The 15703-nt window shown below is 36.8% G+C and overlaps 1 protein-coding gene across 1 annotated transcript; it reads right to left on the bottom strand.

Annotated features, from left to right (window-relative positions):
• Positions 1-796: 796 nt before the first annotated feature.
• Positions 797-1297, bottom strand: LOC122643235 (probable calcium-binding protein CML41). The gene has a single exon (XM_043836878.1). It carries the CDS (start codon positions 1295-1297, stop codon positions 797-799), a length of 501 nt encoding a protein of 166 aa, XP_043692813.1.
• Positions 1298-15703: the final 14406 nt, after the last annotated feature.

Here is a 15703-nt window from a genome sequence, read left to right as displayed (position 1 = left end):
TTTTCTTCTTGAAATCTTCTTTTTCAAGAAGGCAAAGAAAAAAAGAAAGATTTTCTTATTCACATTTCTGTCAAATAATTTTATTACTTTACATTTTTTTGGCATTTTTTGTATAACGTGCCTTTTTTTTTTTTTTTTTTTTTTTCTCTTACAATGGAGGTAAATTTTGTGATTTAATGTTGATATACCTAAATATAGCCACCCAATGATGTCACACCACGTCACTATTGTCAGGGATGGTCCGATGGATAAAAGCCCCCCGAGCCACACTCACGTCTGTGCCAATCGACCCAGAATCAAGGATTCAATTACATAAGGGGATTATCCATCACATGGGGATTGACTAATCCTATTCTTAATATGCCGCTATTAGTTAGAGCCACACTCCTATTCTTGGTTGGATTGGATGTTCCAAATTCCAACAACCATTTGTGACTTCGGTAGGGGTGCCCTTCTTGTCTCAGGAATACCCTTGAGATGCTCTAGGGCTGCTGTCCTTTGGTTGTAATTATTCTTTTTCTTGCTCAGTAAATTTGATATATCGATAAATTAAAACAAAAAAAAAAAAAAAAAGAACATAACCAAGCTTGAACTTCATACTCAGTGCATAGCAAACCTGTTCATAATTATTAATTATGTGGTACACACCGGTCTTACAGTCCTAGTGCCTAACCCCCACTTGCATTGCATCTTTCAAAACAACTAAACAGGGGAAAGGCCATTATTTTTATTTTAGTAAACTGCTTATTTGCCACACACACATGCACATAGAACAGGTCCAAACACTGTTACCGGATTAAGCCATCATCTGCTGGAACTCAGGGAAATCAATCACACCATCGCCGTTGAGGTCGAATGCCTTTATGATGCTCTTGCACTCTTCATTTGACATTTTGAATATCCTCTGCAAATCCTCTGATGTAATGGACCCAGACGTCTTCCCAGCGAACATCTGAAAGCTTCTTTTCAGATCATCATCCCCACCTTGACGCTCCATCAACATTGCAAAATCATCAAAGCTGAGCGTCAAACTGTCGCCGCCTGCTGCAACGAGTTCATTGGTCACAGCTTGAGCCTCCTCAGGTGACATGAACTCCTTTTTGGAGGCAAGGTAGGATCTGAGTTCAGATCCTTCAATTTTCCCATTACCATTAGTATCCAAGTAACGAAATATTTGTTGGAGTTCATCATTTCTTGATTGTTTTTTGGAATTCTGAAGGCGATGGACACTTAGCACAAAGCTCTTGTTGGAGAAGCATTTGGATAATGTGGCCTTGGAAACAACAGCTGTTGCCATTAGAGTAGCTAGGATTGAACGTCGAGAGTAGTATTTGTTGCTTCTTGTTGCCTCTTGCTCTTTGCTGTGATGGAAATGGAAGAACATGCAAAGAGAATTATATAGAGACTTCACGGTAAGTACAAAAGAAAGAATCAGATTCTAGTGCTTAAAAAGGACTGGTCTAGGTTAAAAGTTCCCATATTATTGAATTGTTGGAATATTTGCCTAGATAAACATTCATTGGAGTGTTGCTTAAAGACAAATCATTTTTAGCGTGAGAAAGAATAAGTATCCAGAGCTTAAAAAAGGACTGGTTGTTGTAAAAAGTTCCCAAATTATTGTCATATTCGCCCAACAATCCCAAAGGTGTATGCATGGGTTGGGTCCCAGATTTGAGTGATGATGAACATTCTTGCATCCACATTCCTAAAATTTTGATTATAGGTAACACTGTAACATAAACTAATTAATAAAGAACATTATATGCCAAATTTACTCGCTAAACATGGAAGAATTAACTGCATCCATGCTTAGGAGAGAAGCATAAACCACTGTTTCTGCCGTGATAGTGGCAGTATATATACCTATGAGTCTAAGGAAATTTAAAGGAATTTGTGAATAGAGATACTTGAGCTAGCTTAGTCTACAAGGATGATACTTTATTTTGAAATGGTGTGTGGTGGTGTGTGAGGCCTGATTTTGATTGGAGAGCCTCTCCCAACCTTGAACCTAACAAAGTGGAACCTCTACCCGGAGAGATTCGGACAAACTACCCTAAAATGACAAAATTTCCCTTGGTAGGGTTTCACTAGCTAAATGACTTTAGAATCGGCTCAAACTTTACAGTTTCCTGTAATTGGTGTCACTGCCATTGTAAATACAGTCAGAGCTGCTAGGAACGCTAGGAACACTTTCTAGTCACTGCTAGATGTCTGACAACTCATCTAGAGTGTTGCCTGTACTTGATTGACCTTTGTAACTACCATGGACTGCCACTATCACTGTATTAAAACAAGATGCACTGTGTTCACAAAAACAACACACATGCACTGTGTTGACAACAATGATAACCAACACATAGACACTACCATGTGCACTACGTGTTCAACATGAAAAATTAAGGGAAAAAAAATAAGACTCACGAAGAGATAGTCAAAATCACACTGTCACTTTGGCCTTCCCATCCACAATGTATCTATTGCAGCTGTTGTTGGGCAAATCTTTCTTCGATCCATTATTACAGTGAATTTTTTTTTAATCAATCAATCAAGTTTATAAGAATTGAAAAGAAGCTTTAGATACGTATCTATGGTTAGTTGGTCATTCTCTCTATATTGCAAAACCAAATAGCAACCTTAGATATAAGAAAAAGGGAAAATTATGTCCCCCTCCCCTATACTTTGCCCTAATTACACATTCCTCCCCTTGTTTTTCCCACCTTACATTCGATTCCCCTATAGTTTTCGAAAAATTACTAATTCCTCCCCTGCCGTTAGCATCTGTCTATTATGTGCTGACATGGCGTAGTTAGATTTTTTATAATATCCAAATTAACCCTTGACCATTGTGAGATGACCCATTTACCCTTTTGATAAAAAGCCAAAATAACAAGGGAAAGGGAGAATGACTTGCCCTATCTTCCATCTCCAAGCTTCATCTTCAACCTTTGAGGCGTGAAATCCCCGGCGACGATACCCCTACCATTGCCTGAGTAGGGTTTAAACTCAGTTCCAATTCGAATTTTCAAGGTGTTTGAAGAGCAAAATGCAGAGATGTTGGCTGCTAGTGTCAGTTGTTAAGGACCAGATGTTGACGCCAACGATCACTGCACTGGTGAACGGCGATGGATACGCAGATGCTAAAATTATAGTAGAGCAAATCAAAGGATACCTCACTTTCATAACCTCCTGAGTTTTGGCATGATGCATCTTATTCTTCTTCATCAGTTCTTAATTCAATATAGACCATGTCTATTTAATTATTAAATACATAAATATATGTATATGTTAACGTGTATATTGAAGATAAGGGTGGACCGGGTCTATAACCGAGCCACCAAGATTCGTTGGTGATAAAGCTTCCCTAATTATCTCCTATATCTAAGATATTCTACGAAATATGTTTCCTGATTTGATCACCAAAATTGTTGGTGATATCCTAAAATATCCTACTATACTTACCTCCTGTAATTGTGCATTCACCCCCTATATATTTGGGTGCCAATTGATGTAAAATTCATTCGATCATAATGAAATATATGGCTGTGTAGGCCTTGGATCCGTGGATGTAGGGCTTATGGCCTGAACCATGTAAAACTTGTGTTCTTCTTCTTCCTGTACTCTCTTCCATTGTTTATGTCTAATATCATAAACTTAACATGGTATCAAAGCTTAAAGGTTCGGTCTTCTTCGATCTTTGTCTTCCACTTGTTGCTGCTGGTTTCTGGTCTTGATCGCACTATCCTGCCTGAGGTTGTAATTGCAGCCCTCTGCCTTTGCAGTCGCCGCTGTCTTCATCGCACCACTGCAATTGTTCGCAAATTGCTCCTACCCAAATACCCCGGTCAGTCCCACCGCAAATTCCATTCCAATTTCCCTTCCCTATTTAATTCCATTATTCCTTTTCTAATCCCCCACCCACGTTCATCATTTTTTATTTTTTTCTATCTTTTAGTTGCTCAACCCATCTGCCCATTCTTCTCCTTTTCCTTTTTTTGCTTTTCACATATATTTATGTCTTTTCTCTCTAAAATCCCTCCCACTGAAACCGCCCATCCCACCCAAATTGACTTTAATTCTTTTTCTTTCTTTTTTTTTTCCACCCTAAATTCCCTCTAATCCCAGTCTAAAATCCATCCAACATATCTCTCTCTCTCTCGCGGATACCCAACCCAACGTTTGAAACCGACTTTACTCTCTTCTTTTTTTTTTTTTTTAATTTTCTTTTCCCATCTCACCCGTACCCATATTCCTGGCTCATTGATGTGCTACTGTAGCACTCCTAACCATATCTTCTTCTCTTTGGTTCCCATTTGGGCCACAAAACGAAACTTATTCACTTTATCCCTCTCTTTGTGTTTTGTTCCTGCCGTCCTTGAGTCGTGCCCTGAGTTGAGGTCCCTTATTGGGGCGTGCCTCAGGTTGAGGGCTTCATCATGGCTTCCAAACTCGTTGGTTCTATGCAATACTGATGTTCCTCATCAGCTTTGTGCAACGCTGGTTCAATGCAAAACTGTCACCACCGCACCAAGCATATTGTTGTTTCACGTTTTGAAGTTTTCCGGGTCAAGCTCACTGAGGACGATCCCCAGTTTCACTTGCGGGGGGATGTTAACGTGTATATTGGAGATAAGGGTGGACCGGGTCTATGACCGGGCCACCAAGATTCATTGGTGATAAAGCTTCCCTAATTATCTCCTATATCTAAGATATTCTACGAAATATGTTTCCTGATTTGATCACCAAAATTGTTGGTGATATCCTAAAATATCCTACTATACTTACCTCCTGTAATTGTGCATTCACCCTCTTTATATTTGGGTGCCAATTGATGTAAAATTTATTCGATCATAATGAAATATATGGCTGTGTAGGCCTTGGATCCGTGGATGTAGGGCTTATGGCCTGAACCATGTAAAACTTGTGTTCTTCTTCTTCCTTTACTCTCTTCCATTTTTTATGTCTAATATCATAAACTTAACATATACGTACCCATCCATATGTTCAAAATTAACAATCAAAGTATAAAAAAAGAAAAGAAAATATACCTTAAATAATAAAATTGAAAAAAATATAGATTTTTTGTATCAACTCAAATATCGATCGTTAATCAATCGGAAAAAATAAAATTAAAACCCAAAAAATCCAGTAAATAGTACAAATAATTGAGTTAAAGATAATTATTTGTGACAAATATTGCAAAAAATACAACCAAAATTATGACATAATTATAAAGGCTATAATTAGTATTAAAATATTAGAAGTAATAGCAGTAATGTTTGAAACAATTTTTTCTCAATAAAAATAAAATATATCAATGGAAATAAAAAACCTGCTGAAAAGGTATAGATAGCAGTAGTTTTTATTATTGCTACAATTTAAGTCATTTAGCAATGGGCGGGCAACCAATTATTTGGTGGGATAATTTGACAGGGGGATTTTAGTTTATTTTTATTTAGTAGGGAGGTCATTTATACGGAGGAGGAGAGAGACAAGACACTATGGCGCTAGCGCACAGGCTACACTCCCGGCCAAGAAACTTTCTTCTTATAGATATGTATGTATGTATAAAATAAAAAATCGGTAGATGAAATCAAACTAGCTCCTCGCATGAGATATATATGTATGGTTAGTTGGTCATTCTATTTTTATTACAAAAGCAAATAGTAACTATTGGGGATAAGTAATGCAGCTTGGTTGAAAGATACGGATCAGGAGAGCAACTAACCGAGCACACCAAAAGAATAACTGATGGAATCGATCCAAAAGAACCCTCAATTCTTCAAGATCGAAGGAGAAACTCACCGTGGTTTCTTTGGTAAACAAGAATTCTGCTAGGTTCTAAAAATCCTCACAAAGAAGAACGTTTCTTTTTATTATCCAAAAATTATTCCCTACAGCCAAATACGTTGGCTTTTAAATAGCCTCAATTAAAACCCTTTGAAATTAAAATACTATTCAAACTCAAAAGCTAATAACGTGGAGGTGTTATTCCTAACTAAGGACACCTAGTAAAGAACAAACTCTAAACTTCTAAACTCCTATTAAAATAAAGAAATAACAACTTCCTACTTGATCTCTAAAACAGCTCATCACCAAAACTCAAAACAACTACTAATAACGTACTACTAGTGCTGGTGTTCTATACGTGTAGGCTTGATTGGCTTAGCTGGACCATCGCCTCCTTTACGAGCTTGAATCTGTGCAGACCGCCTAATGGCCTTGGGATGATTGTGGGTCGTCTCCACCTCATTTGCGATAGTATTCGGGCCTGCATCAATAAGACGACTTTTTTTATAGGGGGTTCTAGTGGTCATGCTTCGAGGACAGCCAGGGGGTGGACACCGAGGGAGAAGCCCGATGTGGGGGAGAATGTTGGAGTGTGTCCATCAAACCTGGATTATTTTGAAAAAAACAAATTTAATATTGATTATTGGATGAATTTATTTACGGACTTATATGGTTGTTCCACGGGTTTTCACTCAAAATAGTTCTCTACTGGGAATAGGACCTGTTCATATGGTCGTTAGGTTGTATGTCACTATAAAAGTAGTTTTCAGAGCATAAATGTAACCACACATTATTTCTAGGTATAGAAAAGAATCTAATACAAATTCTCACATGTGTTACTGCCTATCGTATTTAGGAGAGATGCGTACCCATCACCAATCCTTTAACCTGGGAGATTGTATCGTTACGGTGTTATATTACGCGTTTTGGTACACCAACGGTTGATGTCATGTGGACTATATATTGATGTGTTGGATTCGTGATATATATAGCATCGTGAATGAAAGAGATGCTCAATATGAAATCCACTATCCTTAATTAGGGAATATCAAGTGAACGTTCATGTTGGCTTTGCTTTGGATTGAAGCTTGAAAAATAAAACAACTTTCAATCCCCATTGTTGCTCGAGTATGGAAGAACTATTATCTGAATTGGAGGAACAACATTTATGGTTCTCAGGTATCATATGTTTCCCATTTAATTTTTGTTATGAGAAGAGATCTCAAACTTGAATGCAAAGGTAAATATCCAATCCGATTCCGTTGCACATTCGGTTAACAAGATTGGTGTTTAAATCCTAACAAATAATACATTGGGTGGGGTTGGAAAGCGTGGAAGGTGCATACCAAACACCAATGCAATGAGGAGTACTTGATTCACTAAACAAGCCACAGGCATGCTTTTAAGCAAACTATGCCAGACCGCCAGAGGAAGTCTTGGTCTGTAGGGATAACAACTAATTAGCAAATTGGGCGCTGTTTGGAGCGCGTATGTTCTTTTTAGTGTTGGAGGTGCCCTTCTTCTCTCGGGAATGCCCATGAGATGTTATAGGGCTGCTGTCCTTTGGTTGTAATAAATCGATCTCTTTTTCTTTCTCAATAATTAAATTAGATTTACCAGAAAAGACATTACGGAGCTTGAGATTCAAAGTCAGTACATAGCAAACCTATTCTTAATTATTAATTATGTGGTTCACACCTGACTTACATTCCTAGTGCCTAACCTCATTATTTTTGTTTTTGCAAATTAAACCTATTTGCCACGCACACATCGAACAGGTGTCAAATATCCAAAATACGCTTGTGAGCTGTATCAATACTCCACCGACTCTGGGAAAATTTGCTTCTTGGTTCAAAATTAGGGTATTCTTGTCTCATGGTCGAACCATTGATGAGATCTTTTTGGTTCTTTCTTTCTCGATCCACTATGAGATTTGTGTTTGTTTATCCTTAAGTGAGTAGTTGTCTTGTTGGCTGTCTCCCTTTCATGGGTCTGTCTGTGTGAGACTTTTTTAGTTGTTTCTTCTCTTGTTTTTTGTATTCTTTGTATAATTTCTCTGTTTTTTTTTTTCAATAAAGCGATATTACCTATCAAAAAAAACAAAAAATACTCCACTGACTTTTGTGACTGGCATAATCTCCCTCTGGCATGCTTTCAAGTGAGCAGTGCCAAACCGCCAGAGCAAGTCTAGGTCTATAGGGATAAAAAGAAATTACAAGCTGAGTGCTGTTTGGAGCGTGTTTGTTCTTCTTAGTTGTGGAGGTGCCCTTCTTCACTCAAGAATGCCCTTGGCATGCTCTAGGGCTGCTGTCCTTCTTTTGTAAATATTTATCTTTTTCTTTTGGAATATAATTGATTTACTCGAATAATAATAAATAAAAAGCACAGACATCACCAAGCTTGAGCTTCATAGTCAGTACATAGCAAACCTGTTCTTAATTATTAATTATGTGGTAGACACCTGACTTACAAACCTAGTTCCTAACCCCACTTGCATTGCAGCTTTCTGACTAAAACAGGGGAAAGGCCATTATTTTTATTTTTGTGAACTGATTTGTCACACAGACACACATAGAACAGGTGCAAACATTGATATCGGATTAAGCCATCATCTGCTGGAACTCAGCAAAATCAATCACACCATTGCCGTTGCGGTCGAATGCCTGTATGATGCTCTTGCACTCTTCATTTGACATTTTGTTTCCAAGGCGACCGAATATCCTCTGCAAGCCCTCTGATGTAATGGACCCAGAACTCTTCGTAACGAACATCTGAAACCCTCTTTTCAGATCATCATCCCCACCTTGACGCTCCATCAACATTGCAAAATCATCAAAGCTGAGCATCAAACTGTCGCCGCCTGCTGCATCGAGTTCATTGGTCACACCTTGAGCCTCCTCGGTGACATGAACTCCCTTTTGGAGGCAAGGTAGGATTTGGGTTTAGATCCTTCGATTTTCCCATTACCATCAGCATCCAAGTGACGAAATATTTGTTGGAGTTCATCATATCTTGATTGTTTTTTGGAATGCTGAAGGCGATGGACACTTAGCACGAAGCTCTTGTTGGAGAACCATTTGGATAATGTTGTCTTGGAAACAATAGCAGTTGCCATTAGAGTAGCTAGGAACGTTGAGTAGTATTTTTTTTCTTCTTGCCTGTTTCTCTTTGCTGTGATGGAAATGAAAGAGCATGCAAAGAGACTTATATAGAGACTTTGATAGCATGGAGACTTCATGGTAAGTAAAAAAGAAAGAATCAGATTCTAGAGTTTATAAAGGACTGGTCTAGGTTAAAAGTTCCTCAATATTGAATTGTTGGAATATTTGCCTAAATAAACATTCATGGGAGTGTTGCTTAAAGACAAATCATTTTCAGTGTGAGAAAGAATAAGTATCCAGAGCTTAAAAAGGACTGGTTGTTGTAAAAAGTGTATGCATGGGTTGGGTCCCAGATTTGAGTGATGATGAGCATTCTTGATTCCACATTCAAAAGTCATACAAATACAAGGTTTAGTTTATACATCGACTTACAATGGGGTGGAACCTCAAAAAACAAGTATGTAAAATCCTTAATTTACAAATAAACAGGTTTTGGGAGGAAATTAACAAATAATAACTAATCTAATCTTCTTCTCTACCAAACAAAATTGTACAAATGAAGCATATGATTCAGTGCCACTTGGGTGTCAATTTCAAATATGAATAGCCAAACTACATACATGACACAACACGGTTAAGGATACGTGGTGTTGTACTAGTTGGGTATTATAAGTTCTGAATATAAAAGAACTAGAAAATTAAATAAGTTATGTATATATGTTATATGATACCTAAACATGGATGAAGTTATAACTTGGTGTTTCAATTTATTTATTTTTGTGCATTGGGCTCGAAAGAGACTATTTTTGTCATTTTGTAAGGATATCTTAATTCAATTTTACCCAAAACGGCTTGTATGAGATGAATTTAATGTGATCTAAGACAAACTATTTACCAAAAATTAAGATCATACGAATATAGTATATTGTTGTTTGTTGACACAAACATGACTCGTTTATCATATCCTGTTCATTAGGGATGAAGAGATTCCAACACAACACAAAGATGTCCTGACATGACCTATTGCCACACCTAGTTGCCCTGGTACCTAAGAGATACTCTTAATATACAATATCATGGTCATGTAAAAGCATATGTGAGTGGATAGCGATTGGGTCACCATAATCATATCAAATGGCACTACAAAACTAATGCTACACAGGGGCAATAATTATCACCGATGAGGAAATAATAGAAGTCTACCATTTTGGTAGCCCTATCAATCCCATCTATTGAATATGTATAAACATTTGTCTTCTTCTTCTCTTAAACAGATCCAGTTATGCTTGTACTTGCAGCTTCTGAGTTCTTGTATTAACTTGCACATAAATTTTATTTAAACATATAAAGTAGTTATAAATTCCATACTCAAAAAGTAACATGGGTGTATTTAAAGAATGATCTGATTTGTTTATCTTCAACAAGATAAATAGCATTTCATTGGTTCTTATTTTCTTGATCTGAAGATGGTAATGATAAATTTATTTTAATTGAATTTTAGAAAGAAATATGCACAAAAACGTGTTTATGTGTCATATATACTTGGTTAGGCTAAATCTTGATTCAACATATATATTTTAGTAGGTCTTGTTGAATGAACTGTCAGGATGAACAAATATTTATCATTTGCTATTTTCCTTCCCCATGACTTCCTCTTACGTCCCTTCTACTCTCTCTCTCTCTCTCTCTCTCTCTCTCACATACACACACACACACATTGTAACGCCTCCAAAACCACCCAAGCGGTTTAGGGACATTGACGGTCCACAAGATCATTTATGTCAACGAGATATGAATCGGAGTAGAACCAAAACACAAACATAAGTCTAAAATATATAGATTAAGACTTCAACTAAAGTAGGGTAGTCAAACTAAGCTATTACAACTTTTAAATTAAACTTAAAAATCTTAAATAAAGGTTACAATCTCCAAAATTAAATTAAACTCAAACAAACTATGAGTTCTTCTAAAATTTATAGGAAGGGTCAAGTTTCTAATAGTAGTCGTCCTTTTCTAATCCAAACGCTTCGTCCTCTTGGACCTCCTCCTCTAGTACATCCTCACATCCAGGTTCGCAGTCATAAAGTTGTTCATCTGAAAAACGGTGAGGGTAAGCTTCGAAAAAATCTTAGCAAATAAATCCACAACAACTATACAGATGGGAAAACATGCACAAATAATACAAAATGTAAAGACATACAATAATATGTATATAATATAGATCCGGAAAAAAAAAATAAAACAAAATGATCATAACCGTATTTGGTTATCACCACTATCATAATGAAAAGTATATATGACAACAATCAACAAAAGATATTTTAAAAGAACGTAAAATAACAAACACATCACTCCCTAATGGACTAGTGTGAAGTAATTACCATACACTGGTCAAGGCCCTCATGATGGCGGCGTATGAACTCCAGCTATGATCAACTACAACACCACTGTTCCCTCTCAACATCAAGAAACTAATGGAGAAACTAGTGACCAAACTTGCCCCAGACCGAATCAAAGTCCCGTAAGGTTTTACCAGCAATGCCCTCCCAGAGAGTTTTTTATCATCTCCCTCTTTCTAGTAGTGTCCATATAGCTCCAATAAGGGTAAACCCGTAGCTCAAAAACTCACCAACTTATCCTTACCCCAACATATTCACCAATGTCGGTAAGATAAACAACAAAATGACAATCATGGATTTGCTTATAATTTAAGGCTATACATCCAAGTTCGGAACTTAGGGTCATGACTCCCCAATTCCACCCTAACACATACTATTGAAAAGAATGAAAATAAAGTTTTAAAACAGTAACTTTCTTCAACATATCAATGCATAAAGTGAAGAACAATAATAGGGAAGATTGGGCAAAATCTTCACAATCACATATCCAACAATAACATCAATGAAAATTAAAAGGTAAACCTAAAATAAAATCAGATTTTTATGCATCATCTACAAACATCATGCATTATGTTATAATCATGAAGAATCATTCATAGACCTTCATCATACTATCAACAAATAAGCATTGGATTTATTAGTCTATAAATATGACATTATTAAAAATTCTGCACACACAAATGTGAATTAAATCATAAGGATATCATCATTCCTTGCAAGCAATTATGTGTGAACAATTTAATTGAGTAAAAGCATGAATGAAATATGTTTTTGGCATGATTAATCTCAATCTAAAACTAAATTTCAGATTTAAAATAATGTTTCAAAATAAATTTTATATGTAAGAAAAATATCAAGTATAATGGTTGAAGATCTACTCATATTGTGGGAAGCGACTAGAGTTTCTATAGGTGACCTCAAATCAATGCTTCAATGATGTTAATCTACCTTTTCCTAGTTTAGAATCCCTTTAATGGAGTCCCATGAGTAAGGTAATGATGAAATCAACTTCAAGGTATTGCTTAAACTCGGATTGGAGAAACACAGATTTTTTGACAGAATAACCTACCTTCAATAAATCAGCGTTATCTCTCTTCTTAGATATTCGTTTGGGCTGATTCAAGTTGGGTTTCTAAAATAAGAGATGAGGCTATGTTTTTTTGTGAAATTAGATTTTCTCAATTTGGCTCCAAAAGGGTCAAAATTCGATGTCAAATGGCTGATTCTATACAGTCTGAATCTCCTTCTTCTCCTTCCTTCTTTTTCTTCTTCTTCTTCTCTTCTTCTTCTTCTTCTTCTTCTTCTTCTTCTCTTCTTCTTCTTCTCTTCCTCTCTATAGTCCAAGAATTTTCCTCTCTTGCTCTCTATCTCTCTCTCAAATATATGATAAAGGGAATGGGGTTTGAGATTTGGTTATTGGGATTTAATCCTAACAAAAAATAAAGAGATGAGAAGAATTCTATTTAGTCTCTAACTAGATCTCTTTACTTTTCCTCCAATGAATGAGTCTGATAACTTATGACCGAGTCTCATCATTTTTTACCCTAACATAGTTTACTCGACTCTTGACCAAGTTTTCCAAAATTTTGACTCGACTCAGGAAACTCGGCCAAATCAAAACCCGGTTTTTCAACTATGACTTTAATCTTGACAGTTTCTGAATCTGACTGTCATAGTTGCATTTAGCAATGGTGAAGTTTAACCATTTCTATTTACAAACTATTTGCAACATTATCTTGAACTCTCTTTGATTTATTCCAGGCTTTCTCTCCATCATTGTTCTCCTATTTTGGATAGGCTCAAGAAAAGGCTTCAGTTGTGGAAGAGCAAAGTCCTTTCATTCGTAGGCCGTTTGGATTTTGTTCGAGCTATGATGCAGGCTTCATATCTTTATTAGACTAGAATATATGGCCTTCCCGGCTATGTGATTTGGATGATTGAGTCCATCATGTGTGCCTTGTTGTGGAAGGGAAGTGACAATAATAAATTCCTTCACACCGTCAGCTGGACCTCAGTTTTCCTTCCAAAGAAGGAGGGAGGACTAGGTCTAAAGAGAGTGAAAGATGTAAATAAAGCGGGTCTTCTTACGCTTCTTTGGAAAATTGTTAAAAAGAGAGAAGGTTTATGAACTCAGTGGATTTATTTTAAATACTTCAAGAAAGACTCTATTTGGACAGTCCAATGTGGTTCTGATGCTTTTTGGGTTTGGAAAAAGATTCTAAAGTTGAGATATTTGGTTCAAGATCACATAGTAAATTTTCCAGATTGATGATGGAATGTCCACAAGACTTTGGTTAGACAATTGGCACCCATGTGGAGTCCTTCTCTCAGTGTTTGGAGATAGAATTAAGTATGACCGGCTCTAAAAGGATGGCACTTGTCTCTTCGATCATCTATAATGGGTCTTGGAGACCCAGTCCTTTAATTTCTTCAGATCTTTAATTTGTCTTGGAGCAACTTCAGCATATTGGTAGAAGGCCTCCGGCAACGGGGATATTGTTAAATGGAACCCCTCTACCAATAAGATGTTCCCTTCAGCGTCGGCGTTGGAGCTTATTAGATCTAAAGGAACCATTGTTCCTTGGTGGAACTTGATTTGGTTTACTCACCACATCCCTAGACATAGCTTCATTACATGGTGTGCCCTCACTAGTTCCCTCCCCACTCAGGAGTTCCTTTCCCACAGGAACATCTCTATCCCAATTGTTGTCTCTGTTGGAATGATATGGAGAATATTGATCTTTTGTTCTTTAATTGCCCTTATTCCAAGGCTATTTGGGCTGGAGTTATTCGCAAGTGTTGCCCTTCTCATGTGCCTCTCTCTTCCTTTGCCAGAGAGTGGAGTTGGATTAGACAAGAGTTTAAAGGAAAGTCGATATGTAATAGGGCTGTAAAGATGATTTTTTGTGCTACTATTTATCATCTTTGGTGGGAGAGAAACAAACATAGACGGACCTCCTTTTCTCGGTCTCATATGTAGATTCGGAGTGCCATTGAGTTTGATGTCAGAACTAAGATCAATCTTCATGCTTCGGACTTAGATTGCTTCAAGAATCATCATATTGCTACTTCTTGGGGTCTTCAGATCAGGCTCTATTAAGCCTTTTTCTGCTTTGTTGTTTTTTGTTTGAGGCTTGGCCTCTTGATCCATTTGAGTTGTTGTATCTTCTTTGCTTTCTTTATTAACAGTTTGTATTCATCAAAAAAAACTATTAGCAACAATAATTACAATTGTTGAATCATTCCTATTATTTTTGGGACAGAGAAGTTACAAATTGGAGTTTCTTTTTTCTTTTCCTATTTCTTAGCAACTTTTTTGTTCCGGTTCATTTCCAGGAACCAAAAAATGAACCGGTCTTAAGAAACAGATTTCTCTTATTTTTTTATTCCCAAGAAAAAAAAAAAATAAAGAGAAATAGAGAAACAAAAGTGTTATCCTGCAGGCCCTTAATCATTATCTATATATTGAAAAACCAAATAGCGACCTTTAAGTATAAGAAGATTTTTTTTTTTGGTTCAGTGGGACCCGCTACTAGGCAGCCAAGGGATGGGCACCAAGGGGGTCAGCCTTTGATGTGGGGGAGAGTACATGGGTTGGGGATGGAAGGGGTGGAAGGTGCATATCAAGCACCAATGCAATGAGGAGTACTTGATCTACTGACCAAGCATCGGGCATGCTTTCAAGCGAGCAGTGCCAAACCAACCAGAGGGAGTCTAGGTCTGTAGGGATAACAAGAAATTACAAGCTGGGTGCCGTTAGAAACGTGTTTGTTCTTCTCTCAGGAATACCCTTGAGAAGGGGTGCCCACTCGTCCAGGAATGTGTAATCTTGTTCAGTGATTTTGGATTACACTTTTTTTTTTTTTTTTTTTTAAATTTATGGGAGGAACAATGAGTTGGACAAAGATGGAGAAGCAAATTTGAGTGTGGATTGGAAAAATAAAAAAGCAAAGGGATCTCGAAATACAAAATTATATCTTGTATTTTTTTATTTTTTTTCTTCTTGAAATCTTCTTTTTCAAGAAGGCAAAGAAAAAAAAGAAAGATTTTCTTATTGACATCTCTGTCAAATAATTTTATTACTTTACATTTTTTTGGCATTTTTCGTATAACGCGTCTTTTTTTTTTTTTTTTTTTTTTTTCTGTCAATGGAGGTAAATTTTGTGATTTAATGTTGATATACCTAAATATAGCCACCCAATGATGTCACACCACGTCACTATTGTCAGGGATGGTCCGATGGATAAAAGCCCACTGGGCCACACTCACGTCTACGCCAATCGACCCAAAATCAAGGATTCAGTTACATAAGGAGATTATCCATCACATGGGGATTGACTAATCCCATTCTTAATATGCCGCTATTAGTTACAGCCACACTCCTATTCTTGGTTGGATTGGATGTTCCAAATTCCA

The sequence above is a fragment of the Telopea speciosissima genome, chromosome 10, assembly GCF_018873765.1.
Source record: "Telopea speciosissima isolate NSW1024214 ecotype Mountain lineage chromosome 10, Tspe_v1, whole genome shotgun sequence".
NCBI lineage: Eukaryota > Viridiplantae > Streptophyta > Magnoliopsida > Proteales > Proteaceae > Telopea > Telopea speciosissima.
This window is presented reverse-complemented; position numbering and strand designations above follow the sequence as displayed.